General features: G+C 40.4%; 1 protein-coding gene across 6 annotated transcripts in view; it reads right to left on the bottom strand.

Annotated features, from left to right (window-relative positions):
• Positions 1-18,711, bottom strand: part of PSEN1 (presenilin 1) — a 99,554-nt gene that overhangs the window by 54,690 nt on the left and 26,153 nt on the right. For 5 of the 6 annotated variants that reach the window (XM_033953104.1, XM_033953109.1, XM_033953106.1 and 2 more), the window contains exon 4: positions 177-388. In XM_033953104.1, coding sequence (XP_033808995.1) covers positions 177-388 — 212 coding nt within the window. Of the gene's footprint in view, positions 1-176; positions 389-8,446; positions 8,656-18,711 lie in introns of all 6 variants that reach the window. The other variant, XM_033953110.1, reaches the window with a different exon arrangement.

Below are 18,711 nucleotides of genomic sequence, written 5' to 3'. Positions count from 1 at the left end.
AGAAACGGTTTTATTTTACTTTTGTGATTATGATAATCACACCGAGGGCCTCAAAATAGTACCTGGCGGGCCACGAGTTTGAGACCACTGGTGTAGACTGTGATAGTGATGCAATTACACACTGTAGTCTAACCCAGTTATCTCAAGGCAGTGGAGATATGGAAAGTTATACATACAGCTGTCCATCTTTGCGTGTGTAGAAGCTGACTGACTTGATAGTAGCCACAACCACCACCATGCAAAGGGTAACAGGTACAAATAGCATGATGACATGCTTGGCCCCATATTTTAAAGTTAATTCCTCATCTTCTTCCTCATCCTGTTCAACGACCTGCTGCCTGCTGCTCTCCGATACAGTGCTCTCATTGCGCCTTCCATTACTGTCACTCTGGGGAGGGAAAAAAACACACATGAGAAAACACTTTTGTAATATCAGTAAGAGAATTTCTTCTGCTTGCTCTGATCAAAAGGAATAGGTCATCCTATTTTGCTTGAAGCAGACTATAATAGTAGCTTGCTTTCTAGGGAAACTTGTATCATATACTATATTCACAAAGTAGTTGGTAAGTAAAATCAAAATTACTTATCTGCTTAATAGATAATGTAACTAAAACAATTAATGAGAAACCCTATTATAATTGAGTGATCAAAATCTTAACACAAAATATACTTATCATTTCAAATGTCTTAGTAAAACTTTTTCTTTCTTTTAAATATCTAAATACATGATAATATTAGTGAATGTGAAAAGCTCAGACCCAACAACCAAACTCTAGTGAATGAACACGGAGCCAGTTGTTAATGAGACCATCACAGCTAATCACTGTCTCATTCCACCGCACACAGTGATTAGCTGTAATGGTCTCATTAACAACTGGTTCCGTGTTCATTCACTAGAGTTTGGTTGTTGGGTTTGAGCTTTTCAAATTCACTAATATTATTATCATGTATTTAGATATTTAAAAGAAAAAAGAAAAAGTTTTACTAAGACATTTGAAGTGACAAGTAACAGACAATGTATACATGAATGAAAGACCCACTGAACAATCAGGCAGACAGAGAACCAATTTGATTATAAAAAGGTGAAATGAACATCATATTGAAGTTATACACTTTCTGCTAGCTAAGCAAAATACTGATCTCTTTCCTAATCCAACATAGCCCTCTTCCCAATTATTAGAAAAAGAATACAAATGTTTTTTTCTATGTGCTATTAAAGAGGACTCAAAATTCTGCTTTTACCTAAGCAGCTGAGAGGTGGAGGAATGTAAAAAAAATGCGCTACTCGTGATCAAAAGCAGTCAACAAAATTCCATAAGACATGACTGGGCTTGAAGATTTTTTCCTGCTGTTCAATACTTAACATCTCTCCTTAGCTCAACTTTGCTTCTCTGGCTGATTTCAGACAGAGAAGAATCTTTGCACTTGAGAAATTTGATGGAGGATAGGTTGGTTTTTTTTTTTTAATTGTATTTAGTTTTTAATGCCAACAGAAAGTGCAATACAATTTACATACAAATAATCGTCATCAAATAAGCACTTATAAACAATCGGAATCTACACAAAAAATAAAAATTCCCTCTCCCATCCATCATTACCATCAGGAATAATATCAAACCAAAAGATATACCCCCTCCCGTTCCCACCCCAATTTGATGGAGGCTGGTTTTTGACCAATTACAGCGAACACATCAGTTGGTAGTTTGTCCCAACAGCTCCTGTCACAATAATGCCCCTTCTTTCAAAAATTACACTTTGCTTGATCTACAATTTCAGCCATAAAATGCCCCTAAAAAGGGCTGAAGGGAATTCTGCCAATGTACACTGTGTACATTGCTTTTACTTGAGCGAGAGTTCTGTAAGAACATGTAGGCGAGATAATATGGACCAATTCCTTGACAAAGAAATCGAAAACACTAATCATGTTGGCAGTGGGTCCAGAGGAACAGGATATTGCAAGTTAAATGTTGTTCCTTATTAATTTTTGGAATGTCACTGAAACTTGTTGAAAGGAAAGAAAGAAGCTAACAGTTGTTTGAATAAGAATGAACAGTTTTATTGCAAAAACTAAACAATGCATAAAAAATAAATTATGGGAACCCTATGTTGATAATCGTGGCTATGAGTGCACAATATTATTTCATTCTTTACAGTTCATTGCAGATGGTCTCTGTTAGTCTTGTTTATTGCTGGTAGAATGATTTGTGCATATGCCTTTTATGTGCTTTAACTTTGTTTGCTGGGTGTTACAATTCTGAACTAATGTACACTGTGTGACAGCTCTCTGTTTTACACTCCAATCAGAACTGAAATTTTCTTCACAACACAACAGTACAAAAGTTATAGCTTTCCTAATGGTGTACAATGACAAATTAGGCAAAGAAAATTAACTTTTTGCTGGTTAAAGGCTTTAAAAAGGTTACATGATAGTAATAGTTGTTATATCATTAGCCTACCTGGAGAAACCCAGCCATTTAAAGAATTTAAACCAAACACATAGGAAATTTACACAGAGCAGTGATCATGATGATGGATCCATCAGATCTTTGCTGGGTCTGTCACTGAAGATGGGGTAGGAGTTGGAAGGAAATTGCTAATGGGGCCAGATTCTGTGATTATGTTTTGCAACTGTACAACAATAATCCAAGCTGACCTCATAAAGACCAACATGCTGGCAAGGCAGGCTTTTCATTGCTCTCTAGAACAATGTTTCTCAACATACGGTACGTGTACCACTAGAGGTACACGAGTCGTCGTGTGGGGTACGCAGCGTGGGTCTCCTGCCCCCTTCCTCCAGCAGCATGCCCCCCTCTGCCAAAGAGCATCACGTCCACGTGCTCGGGACGGTCCTGTCAGCTCCACCCACTTCAACAAGTTTGCGTCAGATGGGCAGTACCAACTGGGCCTCACGAGTGATAACACTCGAAGGCTCTGCGTCAGTTAAGCTAACACCAGTGCCAGGCCTTGTATAGACTCCGGACTCCTTGAAAAGCAGCGGGAGGGTGACAGAAGACAGAGGGCTCTTCATCACTGGAGTTAGCTTGGTGTTGCCCGGACTGTGAGGCCACCCTGACTGACCAGGAAAGCTTCAATTTAGTGATCGAAATACATCAATTTTGAGAATTTATATCTGCTGTCGATATTTTGCACTACATTTATCTATTTATCTAATAGTTGTTACTGAGGTGACATTGCATATTTTAAAGTCATCTGCCTTGACCTCTTTGAAAAAACAAATATAAATGATAATTAACTTTTTCTCTGCGTACAGTGTGCTTTGTGTTTTTATATTTTGTGGTCACCATTATGTATTGTTAATAAGATTATGTTGTGTGTATATGAAAAATGAATGGAAGAAATTGCATTACAATTATTATGGGGGTGAGTGAGGTCAGGGACAGAGCTTGGGCGGGTCTAGGGAAGAGCTTGGGCAGGGGTACTCGGCTGATATTTGTTTGACTTAGGGGGTACTTGGCTTGAAGTTGAGAAACACTGCTCTACAACAAGCCTTAGATATAGCAGGTTCTTTAATTTTCCCCTAGATCAGGGGTAGGCAATTCTGGTCCTCGAGAGCCGGAGCCAGGTCGGGTTTTTCAGGATATCCACAATAAATATGCATGAGATAGATTTGCATCTCAAGGAGGCCTACTCCTGCCCTAGATGATCATACTAAAAGCTATTACAGAATCAAACAATGCCAACTATGTGATGCCTCTGAATAAGGGTAATTTATTCAGGGTTTTATTTTTGTTTGCATTAATTGGTTCTTACACATGTCAAATTCTGTTTTATCCGATGACTTAGATTCAAGAAAGGTTTTTACCTTTAGTTCCCCCTCCCTTTGTTATTCTTCCCCTTGAGTGTTCTCTTTCGCTCTATCAATTGTAGTTCTAACCCTTCTTCCCTTTTGCTCCCGTTCGTCAATGTCTTTAAAAATTGTCATTTCCCCTGGTTTGTTTCTGTTCAAATTGTATTTTATTTGGCGCATGGTTTTGGTGTTTTTGTACACCACCTAGAAGGCTTGATTGGGAGGTATAAGAAATTTTAAATAAACTTGAAACTTGTTGCAGCAGTGGTTACTTCTTTTTTCTATTTTTGCCATTCACCTCAAGTATATTTCTTTTTTCAAGAAAAGCCACAAAAGTGTTTCAAATAAATAACCTGGAAATATTTCCTCATTTTTTAAAACCTGCTCTCTATGATAACCTAGCCTTAGCCACAGATTTACAGTTTTCAGTGAAGTCTGGTAGGCATCCGCCTTGACTCTGGTTACTGCCTATTGCCACTGAGAGACAGATGGGATTCCCTGCCCCTGGGATACCATGAATTCTGCCATCACAGCAGAAGTTAGATTTGGAAAGCAAGCCTATGTCTCCTGCATGTACATTCCTACTGCACCAGTCCCGCTTCCTAACTTATTTTGCAATAGATTGACCACCAAGATCAGGTGGCTCCAGCTCACTAAAAGCCGTGCAGTGCCCGACTGAAAATAAGTTTTTCCTACAGCAGCTGTTTATTATGTCTCGGAACATTCCAGGTCTGACAGAAAATTGTAGGCGCCCTAGTAACATAGTAAATGACAGCAGATAAAGACCTGAGCTTTCCATCCAGTCTGCCCATTAGTTATATCCATTAAAAATACATGATTATATTGGGAGGATGGAGATAGCGGTGGCTAAACGTCGCCATAAATTTCAGGCCCGAACTTTGACCTGGACCAAAATAGGAGATCTGTTGGCCACTCTGTAAGGATATCTCCGATTGTGATGCCTTGATAGTCTGTAGGATGATAGGGGGTTGGTTGTGGGGGTTCTCATGGGAATATGGTGATGGGGATCCAGTGCAGGGGGGAGTTTGGGGGTTGGGGGGGATCATGGGGTAAAAATTGTACGGTAATTGTGCATTCATCTTTTGTGAATTTGTAGGTGTTGTTTCTTTTGCATTTGATGAGACTGTTTGATGTCCAGTATGTAATAATAATAATAATAACAACTTTATTCTTGTATACCGCATTACCATGGAAGTTCTATGCGGTTAACAGATGAAGAGACTGTACATTTACAGCGAAGTTACAATTTCATTAATGTTACATTTACATAATAGACTATACATTTTCAGTCATGTTACATTTACATTTTAGATAATAACTTTACGGTGAAGTTATTTTTACAGCTAGGTTGTATATTCGGAGTATGTACTGTATATTTTATAAAATTTTGAATAAAAATTTAAATTAAAAAAAAAAAAAAATACATGATTAAATTAACTTCTCTCTTCTTTGATATTTCTGGGTCATAGACTGTAAAGTCCACCCGGTATTGTCCTAGGTTCCAAATGCTGAAGTTGCCGTCCAAGCTCACTGCAGCCTATCCAACCATCCTGTTTGCAGGATATCTACCATAAAGTCTAGCCAGTAACATCCCAGTGTTCACCTTAATAATGGACTAACTCAGGGTGCATCATCTACAGCTTGCTTTCATGATCATTATTTCTAGATTTTGTACAAAAAAAAAAAATTGGGGGCCTATTTACTAACCTGAATATGCTAGCAGTTGACACAAAAATATTTCTACTTATTAATGTGGAATGGGGTAGCGAATGGGTGGGGACTGCACCTTACAGTTCAAGTGGAGGTAATGTGTATTAATTACTAATGCAGTGCACACAGGGCTAGATTCTGTAAATGGTGCCCAAAGACAGCACAAAATGACATGCACTAAGCTAGTATTCTATAAAGGGTTTTCTGCGCAGTATGTCCTTTATAGGATACTCGCTTAGCGCACCCTTCATGCCTAACTTTGGGCATGAGTATTTACACCTGCCCAATGGCTGATATAAACACTTGCACCAAACTGATGGCAATTACATTACATTACATTAGTGATTTCTATTCCGACATTACCTTGAGGTTCAAGGCGGATTACATTCAAACTAAAAACAAGAATTACATTCAAAATTTGAAAGAATAAAATAAGCGATGATATAAAATTTTTAAAGTAATAAAAAAATTTTAAAAAAATTGGGTAAAGAGTTACCAACTGGAAGTAGAAGTCTTTAGGAGATAAGAATGGGGTGAATTATGTGGTTTTAAGATAACATTAGGTAAATAGAAGAATATTAGAGAGTACTAAGGGTATAGAGAGTGTTGGATGTTGGGTTGGGATTAGTCATGCTGGATAGGTTTTATGTGTTTTTTGAAGAGTATGGTTTTAGTATCTCTCTTGAAGGTGTTGTAGTTTGTAGTGGAAGATAACAGGGTGGTGATTTGTCTGTCCAGTTCTGGGAATGCCTCTGAACTGCCCACAGCCATACCCCATTTGAAGCTGCACACTATGAAATTTAGGTGCATGTAAGTAAGACAGATCCGCGCATAATGACATTTCCTTTGTGTTAACTGAATGGGAAATTGCTATGTGGTGGGACCTGCCACCATCAACGTTGATGTGGTGAAGAAACTCTCGACGCCATTAGTTTATAAAGGCATTTCAACCCTAATGCGGGCCTTCTTCGGGGGGAATATTTGAAACCAACGCTGCCTTGCTAAGAGTGGAGAAAAATAAACTTGGACAGACGTGTGCTATAAAAGCTTAAATAAGCGTTACCAAGGCAACCTTAATGACACTCAAATCATCGTCCTTTATGTGCTAAAATGATTTGAGCGTCATTAAGGTTGCGTTGGTAACGCTTATTTAAGCTTATATAGCACATGTCTGTCCAAGTTTAGTTTTCTCCGCTCTTAGCAAGGCAGCGTTGGTTTCAAAAATTCCCCCCAAAGAAGACCCGCATTAGGGTTGAAACGCCTGTATAAATAATGGCGTCGGGAGTTTCTTCACCACATCAACATTGATGGTGGCAGGTCCCACCACATAGCAAGCTAAGTGTTGCCTTTTTCATTGAATGACAGTTATTTTATATATAAGCTTTTTATTCTATTCACATTGTTTAAGAGAATCTAAGTAATTTGAATCTCCTACAAACATGTTTTTCTAACTTCTTTTGTTTTTTTTCCACTCATAGCGATATTTTTATGAATTTTGATAAACTTTATATTTATATTTAAATTCACATTTCTTACATTAATTATTTAGGCTTTATACATACCAATTAATTAGGTTTTATGTACATTATTTAATTAGGTTTCATGTACAAGCACTTTATATAATTAGGAATCCTCTATTCTCAAATATTTAAGTTTAGTTTTTGTAACAACCAATCTAATAAATTGAGTGATCACAACATTTATAGGATAGCAAACGTAACCCATTAATTAGGTTTTATGCACAAGCACTCCATACTTTTAGGTTTTTTAATTTTAAAATATTTAAAGTTAGTATTTATAACAGTAAATTCAATAAATTGAGTGATTATAATAATTATAGGATATTAAATGCAATTTATAGTAAAAATTTAAAAGAAAAAAATCCATTTTGGTAGGGGGCGGTGGACATGAATGATTATAACACTATACAAGACAGGAACCTGGAATGGTATATATCATAAGAGGTTCTCAAGATTGAAGTCTGTATAATTTATGATATGTTCACCACACTTCTTTTTGAATACTCAATATGGACTAAGATTCTATTCTTATCATAATTCAGACATTTATGATACCTTTAATAAATAATTTGATTTAGACTTGTCACAATAGATGCCATTTTGGCCTTTCTTTGAAGTTGTGAATGACATTAGAATTGATGAATCGATTATACATGATCAACTATCTTCCCTTCATCTCATTTGCTTATATTTATAGGGTTGATAAATGATTAAGGCCTTTCCATATAATAAGTGTCTCATCAGAGCATACAAATATGTATACAAAAGGCAACACTAAACCTGAACCACAAGATAAAATGAATTTTGATCCAATATATAGGAAGTTAGGAACAGATGTACTGAGAACTTTCTCCATCCAAACAAAAAGGGGGAGAAATGCCTTAGTAGTTCTGCTCCACAATCTGTAAGATCACATGAAATTTTAAGTAGTTTGAACAAAAATAAACCAATACAGTGCTCCCCGTGAATTCGTGGTATTTTCCGACCAGGCAGGAGAGGGCAGCCGGAGAAGGCAGCCAGAGCACCAGCGAGTGAAGGAAAACCCTCGCGGTATGCTCTGACCACCTCTTCCTGTACTAAAATCGGGCCTCACCAATCAGGAGCTGCGTGTCAAAGCAGCTCCTGATTGGTAAGGCCCAACTTTAGTACAGAAAGAGGCGGTTGGAGCATACCACAAGCGATTTCCTTCACTTGCTGGCACTCCAGCTGCCCTCTCCTGCTAAAAAACATATTTGTGGTTTTTCAACATTTATCGGGGGAGTACTGTATACCAAACACCAAAATTTGAGGTGGTACACAATAGCATTTGCAATAGATAATTTAAAATTTCATGGAACTTTCAATCCCATATAAATGTTTGTGTACATAACATACAGAGAACCCTCACCATTAGATCCAACCTTGCCCAGGTAGACACAGGGTCATGCTGCAGCAAAAGCAAAGGAACAGATTCCTCTGGGTCCTCAGACATGTCCCGTTCTTCAAGCAGAAGTAAAAGCCAAACCGTGCACTCTTGTGATCCTATGAACAGGTGCAGTCTACACCCTACATTCTCACAAGCTAACTGCTGAGAGCAGGATCCCTTTGAACACCCATCTACAAATAGCATGAGATGTGGTTAATAAGCAAACTAGAGCAGAATTCCTGAACTGAGAGAGAAGGCATTTCTTTGCACATCTGATAATATTGTGCCAGCTTGCTATACATTAGATCAATGCTTTCCAGTTATAAAAGGTTAAAAGCTTTGCCAAACAGATAGAAAGCAAAATTACAATCTGCAATAGATATGACAGTCAGCAAATCAGATCGTTATTCCATCATTGTGCAAGGTTTATATATTGAATTACAAACTGTCTAAATCACATAGCGTACACATATATTCACATATATACAGAAGAAATGAAACCAACTCGTAGCAACATGCACACAGATACATACATACATGCAAAGGAGCTGGAAAGAATTCTATGAGCAATGCTTTGTACACTGTCCCGTTTCTTCCCCCCCCCCCCCACCCCACACACACTTTTTTTTCTTTTCAAATAACCTTTGATTCTCAACATTTCTGTATCTGGGGATAAAACAGCGTGCTAAAAAAAAAACCCCCAAAAAATATTGCTATGTTCAGTTTTAAGAAAGGGTCTTCAAGAAGTGGAACGAATCAAGTTTCAGATCTCTCTAACATCTGGCAAGGGTGAAGACAAGGTGATGTCTCTGCAGTTTTAAGCTGAACAAACACCAAACTAACAATCTGTAGTCATCTCAGCAGGATTTTATTAAATTGCGTGAAAACAAAACATGGTATGACACTTAGGTCAGATGTTGATGACCTAAGGAAATAAACACCCAATTTTGCCTTAAAGCATACACAATATTTTTGTAAAAAGACTAATCATTGTGAAGTCTACTTACCCGGGACCGGAAGAGATGGGTCAAATTATTGTGAATCAAGATTGTGACCAAATACTGATAATAATGATAATAAAACCCTAAGCGCGCATGCACACTTAGGGTTCCGTGATCCCTGCCGCCGTGTTTTTTGTTCCCTGGCCGAATTCTATTTTAGAACACGGCGGCAGGGAACACTCTGGCCACTCCCCTCCTCCCGCCCTCACTCACCAACCGCTGGAGGAAGCGCAGGCAAGCTCTCTCCCTGCCCGCGTCCTTGCCGCCCCGATTGCCTTCCATGGCCGTATTCGGTGGCTTGAGGCACATGAAAGGCGGTGCAGAGCGGCGCTGGTGGCAGCTGCCAGGAGGAGGGCTTCGAGCTACTGAGGGTCAGGTGCTGCTCCCGTGAGGATCGCGGCCGGCTGTACCAAACTTCGCAGGCCGCACAGCACCTCAGTAGAACGTTTCCTCTGATGTACGCGATTGCGTCAGAGGGAATGTACTTCCGAGATGCAGAGCTGCCTACCAGGTTCGCAAAAGCCGGCCGCGATGCTCACAACGCTGCATACTGGACCGGGGAAACAGGTAAGGGGTGCTGCTGGACCGGGGGAGCAGGAAGAGGTGCTACTGGGCCGGGGAGCAGGGAAGAGGTGCTACTTAGCCGGGAGAGCAAGGAAGAGGGACATGGGGAGCAGGGAAGAGGTCCTGAAGGACCGGGGGAGCTGGGAAGAGGGACAGGGGGAGCAGGGAAGAGGTGCTGCTGGACCGGGGGAGCAGGGAAGAGGTGCTACTGGACCAGTGGAGCAAGGAAGAGGGACAGGGGGAGCAGGGAAGAGGTGCTGCTGAACCGGGGGAGCAGGGAAGAGGGACAGGGGGAGCAGGGAAGAGGTGCTACTGGACGGGGGGAGCAGGGAAGAGGTGCTGCTGGACGGGGGGAGCAGGGAAGAGGGACAGGGGGAGCAGGAAAGAGGTGCTACTGGGCCAGGGGAGCAATGAAGAGGGACAGGGGGTGCAGGGAAGAGGTGCTGCTGGACAGGGAAGTGGGGTGGGGAGGGAAATGCTGCTGGTGAGAAAAGGGGGCTTGGGCTGAAAGGGAGCAGATGGGAAAAGGGTGCTTGGGGGGGGTAAAAATGGGTTTGGAGCTGGCGGTGAAAATAGGGGACATGTGAGGGAAGGAGGCTTTACTAGGACCCGTTAATGTAACAGGCTTAAACACTAATGTATTTACTGTATATGTGTGTATATACACACACACACAATAAATCCCAGACAAGTAAGGTTTCCTTGATTGCAATCTCAAGTTGTGTAAAATAAGGCTGGACAAGTGCAAAGTACACTCCACTGTATGAGACTACTCATTTTATTACAGTTTTCCTGGATTATTTGGGCACACATAGTAAGCAGAATTCTTTCTTATTATAAATCCACTACTTTTTGAACTACATACACTTCAGGTTCTGAGCTCCGACTGTGACCCAATTATGGATGGCTCATCCCACACCAACTTGGCATGTATTCTTATTATTATATCTTATCAGTAATACTCATAGTATCTTTCTTGTCCCATAAAAAATGATAGTACTCAGAAGCATTGAGCTCAATTATTTTAATTAAGAGAGAGGTGGAAGTGACGCCATCACTAGGGAATAGACGACTAATTCTTCAGCTCCATTCAGAGAATTCTAATTTTGAGGCTTCAAGCGTCTTTTCCCTCCTCAACTTGGTTTCTGAGGTGCGGTGTGTGTCCCGGGAACTAATGGCGACTCAAAAGAAACTTGAGAAGTTTAAGTTTACAGTGATTAATGATGGCAATCACCGAGCACAAGTGGAAAAGACTAGCAGCATGGGAGAAAAGATGATGCCTGAACCCTCCGATTCGGAGGCCAAGTCAGAATGTACTAGCAATATCGGGGCAGATGTTACCTGCTGGTTCCAGGCACTAAAGTCCGAGATGCAAGGGGTGTGCTCTGATGTGCAAGCGACACTGACAGAAATTCGCAAAGAACTTGGGAGAGCTCCGCAGTCATGTAGAGTGGAAGTTGGTGGAGACCAGATTAGATGAGATGAAGTCTTGTATCGGACATTTAAATCGGAAGAACAACAGGCTCTCAAAGACCGCACAGCGATCCTTGATGCAATTGAGGATATTGAAAATAGATCCCGAAGAAATAATCTATGCTTTAAAAGGATTCCGGAGCTGGAACAGTACTAGGATTGTGAATTAGTGGTGAGACAGTTGTGCTATATTTTGCTACAATCGGATAAACAACAATTGAATGGGGATCACCTGCCTAACATTCAATTTGACACAATACATCACAGTTTGGGACCCCAAGTGGACTCTAATCCAAGAGACGTTATTGCTTGCTTTTCAGATTTTTGGATTAAGGAATCAGTATTGCGAAAAGCACCTGCTCTGCATGACTTCACCTGGGACAACTGCAAGATAGCCATTTTCCAAGACTTGGCAAAATCTACACTTTTGCAATGGAAAGATATGATGGGAGTGACTTGGTATTTACGGGGGAATGCATGCAGATAGGCTTGTTCATTCTCTCGCAGGGGCAAATCTTCCTCCAGGGATTTTTCCTGGCTGTGAGGGAGGTGCTCAGCCAGAAGGGGAGCAAGGGGGCGAGAAGTAATGGGAGTTTGGGCAGTTGAGGCCAGCGACAGATGGCCCTAACTTTATCGCTGGGGTCTTGGAATATTAATGATCTTAATGATAAAGGTAAACGCAGCATTGTCTTTAATGAGCTTAAACGTTTAAAGTGGGATGAGTTCTTTTACAGAAAATGCACTTGAGTATGAGGGAACTTCACTTGTTGCACTCTCCATAATTCTCGGTTCAGGGAGTCCATGGCCCAAAGGGGAAGGGGAGTACTGGGGGCCTTGTGATTCTAACTTGCTCTTCCTGCCCTTTTATCTTGGAAAAATCGTATAGGGTTATGCAGGGGCGCTGCCTAGCAATTAAGGGAAAGCTATTTGGAGAGCAAATTACTATTATTAATGTCTATGCTCCCATCACACATCAAGGAGACTTTTTCAAATCTCTCCAAGAACCTCTGAGAACGTTTGTTCAAAGAGCTGTATTCTTGGGGGGGGGGGGGGACTTTAACGTGGTGCCGGACCCTCACTGGGACCATTCTAAGCGGGCAGGAGAGTATAGTTGAGCATACAGAAAGGCTTTACTCCACCTGATCAGTAGTCTAGAACTCATCGATGTCTGACGCCTTCATCATCCCTTTTATTCCCTTCACCTTTTATTCTCATGTGAAGCAAATGTATATTAGGATTGATTTGTTTTGGTGCTCGAAACAATATTGAGGCTCTTAAGGATATGCATATTGCACCTATCCAAATTTCTGATCATTCTCTTATTTGTGTGCAGGTGGAATTTGGGTGTCTTCCTTCTCCCTTGTATTTATGGAAATTGAATGACTTTCTTTTAGGGCAGGGGTGTCAAGCTCAATCACATAAGGGGTTGAAATCTAAAATACAGCCAAATTTTTATTAAGATTCTTAGGGCTACATTCATTAAGCAAACCGATCATGACCAATCGGTTTGCGAGCCCTTTGCAACCCAATTTTCCTCCGACCCAATTCACTAACCTGTGTACCAATCCGATCCCAATCTGTGCATGCAAATGAGGGGAATCGGCATGCAAAGTAGGAAGGATGCAATTCACTAAACTTTGTTTTGGCACACCGACTGGCTGGTCGATCAAAAAACTAGTGACTGGTGAGGACCAGTCGCTTGTGCTAAAACCCTGCTCTCTGCCCCGATTCTCCTGCCCTGCTCAGCCCTGATTCGCCTGCCTTTTGCCGCCCCTATACTCTTCTGTAGATGGTCTGCGCTCTTCAGTGATCTGTGCGGTCGGTTGGGGTGTGCCTCCAATCGGCCTGCTTTGCATGCAGGCGTGTTCTGAATCGGTCGCCCGGCCTCGGATCGGATCCATGGGCTTAGTGAATTTAGCCCTAAGTCTTAGTAGAAGTATAGATCCTTCCTCACCCTGACATACCATTCCAGCGATTCACCTGGTTATTTTCACCTCATAGATGTTCTAGGCAAAGGCAGCCAATTATATTTTGCGGTTTGGGGAATTTGCATGGCAGGAGGAAGTGGGCATTCCTCCTGCCATTTTGGTTGGCACGGGGGGAGGGGGGCGAATGGCAGGAGAGAATGGCCATCCCTCCTGCCGTTTTTCACTAGCTCGCGGGGGGGGGGGAGGGTCTTCCCAGTGCCATGTTCGTTGGTTCATTGGTGGAGAGGCTTTTATTTTCTTTTTTTAATAGGGCAAATATTGTGCATGTTTAACACGCACAGCATCTGTGCCCATTAAAAAAAAAAAAAGGTTTCCTGCCCCAAACAGTTAAATAGCAGGAGGCTGCTTTTGGGGCTTCCTCTGCTGTTCAGCTCTGCGCATGTGAGAGAGTCACTCTCACAGTGATTATCAGACAGCAGAGTCAGGGATTACAATTAAGACCTGAGTAAATAATTTGCATGCAAACTTTTTAGTGTATCAATAGCGCTTTCTGAATCAGCCAAATAATTGGATCAGTGCAGACCCACACAGTCTTACCGATTCTCTTAGTGCATCCAGTCCCCAGTCAGATTAAATATCTCAGCATCCAAATAACGAAGGATTCCACCCAGATATACTCTCGCAACTATGAAGTCTTGCTGGGTCACATTAGAAATGATTTGAACACTTGGCTCTCCCTGTGGTTTGTCCTAGTGGAGGTAGGATTGCAGTGCTTAAGATGAATGTGTTGCCTCGATTGCTTTTTCTCTTTCAATCGCTCCATATTCCAGTTTCTAGGGGCGCCCTAGAGGTACTCCAAAGAGAATTTTTTCTAGGTTTGTGTTGGGTAATGGATCTCCAAGATTTCCTAAATCTCTTTTATGGCAGGGTCCTGAGTGGGGGGGGAGGGGGATGTCAAACTTGACATGGTATTACTGGGCAGCTCAAATTAGGCAGTTTTGATTAGGAGCTTTCTCCAGATAAGCCGAGTGTCCAGTTACAACAGGCTAGCGCCCCTGCATTTCCCTTGCGCCATCTTATCTGGGCCTCTTGGTTCTCTTCTGAGGGGGGCTCTCTGACTAATCCTTATATTTATCATCTGTAGGGAATATGGAATAAGGTGTGACAGAAATTTGGAGGGTCTCAGGGAATCTCTTCACTTTCCTCTATTAGATTTGAACCTACTTTTCAGGCAGGTGGGGGGTATTCTTCCAATGGGAACAAAGGGGTCTCATTCACTTTTGCCAACTTCTGGGTGTTGGGGAGATAATTCCTTTTGAGGAGTTACGAGATCTCTATCAGTTGCTCCAGAAGAATGCTTTCCCATACCTGCAAGTTAAGCATTTCATCTTCAACCAAGGGTGGCTAAAGGATGACTGTAATGATAATGAAAAATTGGAAAATGTATGTATGGCGTTAAATAAATTGAAGGGTCCCATTGCTCTGTTGTACAGGTTCTTTAATAACTGTACATTTATGAAATATAAATTTATGACTTCCTGGGAAAATGATACTTTCTAAGTCTGAATGGAAAAGAGTGTTTCTTGAAGTTTCTAAATCTTCTAGGTGTGTGCTGATTAAGGAAAATGCTTACAAGATTCTTACCTGTTGGCATTACACTCCTGACCATATTCAAGCTGTTTCCACAATCTGCTACTGATGTTTGCTGGCAATATTTACTAGACAAGGGTACTTTTTTTCCAACATTTTGAAGACTTGTGAGAAAATACACCATTTTTGGTCCTCTATTTCCCGAGTTATGAAGAAGGGCTTAGGCTCTTCTATTTTGCTGGGCCCACAGATATGTCTATTAGGCCTCCATAACAAAAGAATACACAAGTGGCAAGTCTGATTTAAAAGACTGTTGCTAAATGAATTATTGCATTAAAATGGAAACAATCAAGTGGTCCCACATTGTTGGACTGACGCTTTAAGCTAACCTCTAATAGCTCTGGAGCACTTGAATGATAATCATGGATGTTTTGATCCCACCCACGAACTTTGGGTACGTTTGAACATGATTATGCACAACTCATTTGGAGTTTGATAGGGTTATATTGGGGAATATAAAACAGAAATTGCTGCTTTATTTTCTTTATAACTCACTGACTTACACTGTCAAACTTTATATATACTGATAGGTGAATATGTATAAGCTATGCACTGTATATTTTTTGGATTTGTATATAATTTTTTGTGGTTTCCCAGAGTCAATGCAGTTTTTGCCCCAGTGGGGGTTGTTGTGTGTATTCTATTTTTCATTAAAAAAAAAAAGTTAATAAAAATTTATTTAAAATAAAAGAGAAGGATGGGCAGGGGATGGACTTCTAGACCAATGGCAATGTTATGCACTGCTATATGAGAGACTTAGTTTTGACTCTAAAGCTCAAATTCTACTTCATGAACTGGCTGGGGCTGCTGTGAAGACTGAGACCCCCCACACCTAAGGGTTGTTAGTCACTGTACAACAACCCTTAGTGGCTAGATTCTGGAAACACACATACCAGGTTTTGGAAGGAGTTGATATGTGGATGCTTTCCAAAGGTTGTTCCTCTGATGGCCAATAGACAAGCTAGGGTTTTTGTTTGGGCTTGCTTTTTTTTTTTTTTTAAACAGGGCTAAACCCTGGTTAGTTGCAAATAAAGATCATGCCATCACAGAGCAATACAAAGAAGCTCCGATTAAGTTGGAATCCCAAAGGTGGGAAAAATTCTTTGGATCGAAAAATTAATTCAGATACTTTTGAAGCTTTGAACTGTTGTCTCTACTTCTGATGGGACCTTTACAGACAATCAGCTTCTAGGAGAATGGCAGATAGACCATTCTAGTTTCTGAAATACTGAATCATAGTATACATTATGTTGATGAAGAGAAATTTAATGATTTGAGCTCAGCAAGTAAAGACATATTAAAACTAAGGTTCAAATTCCACTTCTCTCAATGACCCTCTTTGTAAGCTGAGGGTCAATTCCATGTCAAGTGTTCTAGCATTCCTTATCTCATCATCACGGATTTTGATTAAAAACTTTGTGTTCTGAATCTTACATGACCCAACCAAACTCTGGTAATACTTGTGGAGATATAGCTCTTTGTTTGATACCATACCACCACCACCATGTTAAAAGTATCCCTGCAAAATTTTCACAACTTTGAGTCAAAATTATTCCTTGGTTATACAAGCCAAACAAATAAAACTTGGCAATCTTATACAACTTTATACGATCTACTGAATAGAACTAATGTGGATTTTCATTTTTTTAAACTGGCGTACATAAAAAGTCTTAAGTAGACCAAAAAAAGGACACGCTGAAAAATTTCAAAATTTAGCCAAGTCTGTGGCTTCTGTAATAATGAAGCTATCCCCATAAAATTTTATTATTTTGTGACGACTGTTCTCAAATATACGATTTCAAGTTTTAAGCTAATCTTGTTACTTTACAATTTACAATTTTGTGATTTTTCAAAAAACATAAAAAATGAAATATTTTCAACCAGCTTGTGCAATAAAAAATAGTCATCTAGAAACATTTATGAAAAGCTCTATGTTTAAAACCCCCTGAAAAAGCTGGCTTTGTTTTTCAATGCAAGCAAAATGCCTGAAAATAAGAGTCGTCACAGAAGTTTCTGTGGAAAAGGCATACAATAACATCCAAATATGGTAGTTTTTCAATTTGTAATTGTTACATGACTGTCCTTTTGCATTTTTATAAGAAAAATATTTGATTGCATTGATCCATGGTTGCGTTGCCGCTGCCAGTTCAAGAAATTTGAACCAACAACTTCATTGCCATAGAGGTCACACCCAATAGCCGTGCAATACCAGCCACAGGTGGATCTCTTAGTTCAGGTTCCCAAGCCTGTAGTCTTGGTTTCTTTATCAAGGTTCCAAAGCTTTGAGCAGGCGGACCTTAGGAAACTGGAAGACTGGGTGTCCAAATGGCAGATTAAATTTAATGTGAACAAATGCAAAGAGATGCACATTGGGAAGAATAATCTGAATCACAGTTACCGGATGCTAGGGTCCACTTTGGGGACTAGCGCCCAAGAAAAGGATCTGGGTATCATCATAGACAATACGATGAAACCTTCCGCCCAATGTGCGGCAGCAGCCAAGAAAGCAAACAGAATGCTGGGAATTTTTTTTTTTTTTTAAAAGAATGTTATAAGACTAAGAATGTTATAATGCCCCTATATCGCTCCATGGTGCGACCTCATCTGGAGTACTGCAATGAATTCTGGTCTCCTTATCTCAAGAAAGATATAGTGGCGCTAGAAAAGGTTCAAAGAAGAGCGACCAAGATGATAAAGGGGATAGAACTCCTCTCATATGAGGAAAGACAAAAATTATTAGGGCTCTTCAGCTTGGAAAAGATGGCTGAGGGGAGATATGATTGAAGTCTACAAAATCTTGAGTGGAGTAGAATGGGTACAAGTGGATCAATTTTTCACTCTGTCAAAAGTTACAAAGACTAGGGGACACTCGATGAAGTTATAGGGAAATACTTATAAAACCAATTGGAGGAAAAAATTTTCACTTAGAGAATAGTTAAGCTCTTGAAAGTGTTGCCAGAGGTTGTGGTTAAGAACAGATAGCGTAGCTGGTTTTAAAAAAGGTTTGGACAAGTTCCTGGAGGAAAGGTCCATAGAAAGACATGGGAGAAGCCACTGCTTGCCCTGGATCGGTAGCATGGAATATTGCTACTTTTTGGGTTTTGGCCAGGTACTAGTGACCTGGATTGGCCACCATGAGAATGGGCTACTGGGCTTAATGGACCATTGGTCTGACCCAGTAAGGATATTCTTATGTTCTTAGGTTCCCAAGCCTGGTTCTGGTTTCCAAGCTAATGTTTGGGCAGCTTAACTTAGATTCCCAAGCCTAAACTGGGTATCTTCTATTGGTTCCCAAGCCGAAGTTCTGTCTTTATTCCTTCATTTTATTTAATTTAAAAGCCATATTTGCCAAAATAGTTTCTGAAAACTGATATTATTGTCCAGATGATGTAATCAATGAAGCAGAGAGCATGGAAATGAGATGCTGTTCTGGCCTTTCAGGCTAGTAAAATTAAACACGCAAGTGCATAAACTTTATCAAGGCATTATTTTCTTCCATTGATACTTCAATAATATTGACAATCCACCATTTGTTATTGTAAATGCAAGAAATAAAATAACTAGTGAGCAGTTGTGATATTCAAGTCGGTGGTATCATTTGGCACTTTGTTCACACAAAAGGTGTTTTGAG

This window comes from Geotrypetes seraphini, chromosome 7 (genome assembly GCF_902459505.1).
Source record: "Geotrypetes seraphini chromosome 7, aGeoSer1.1, whole genome shotgun sequence".
Lineage (NCBI taxonomy): Eukaryota > Metazoa > Chordata > Amphibia > Gymnophiona > Dermophiidae > Geotrypetes > Geotrypetes seraphini.
Note: the sequence above shows the minus strand (reverse complement) of the source record. Positions and strands in the feature narration are given on the sequence as shown.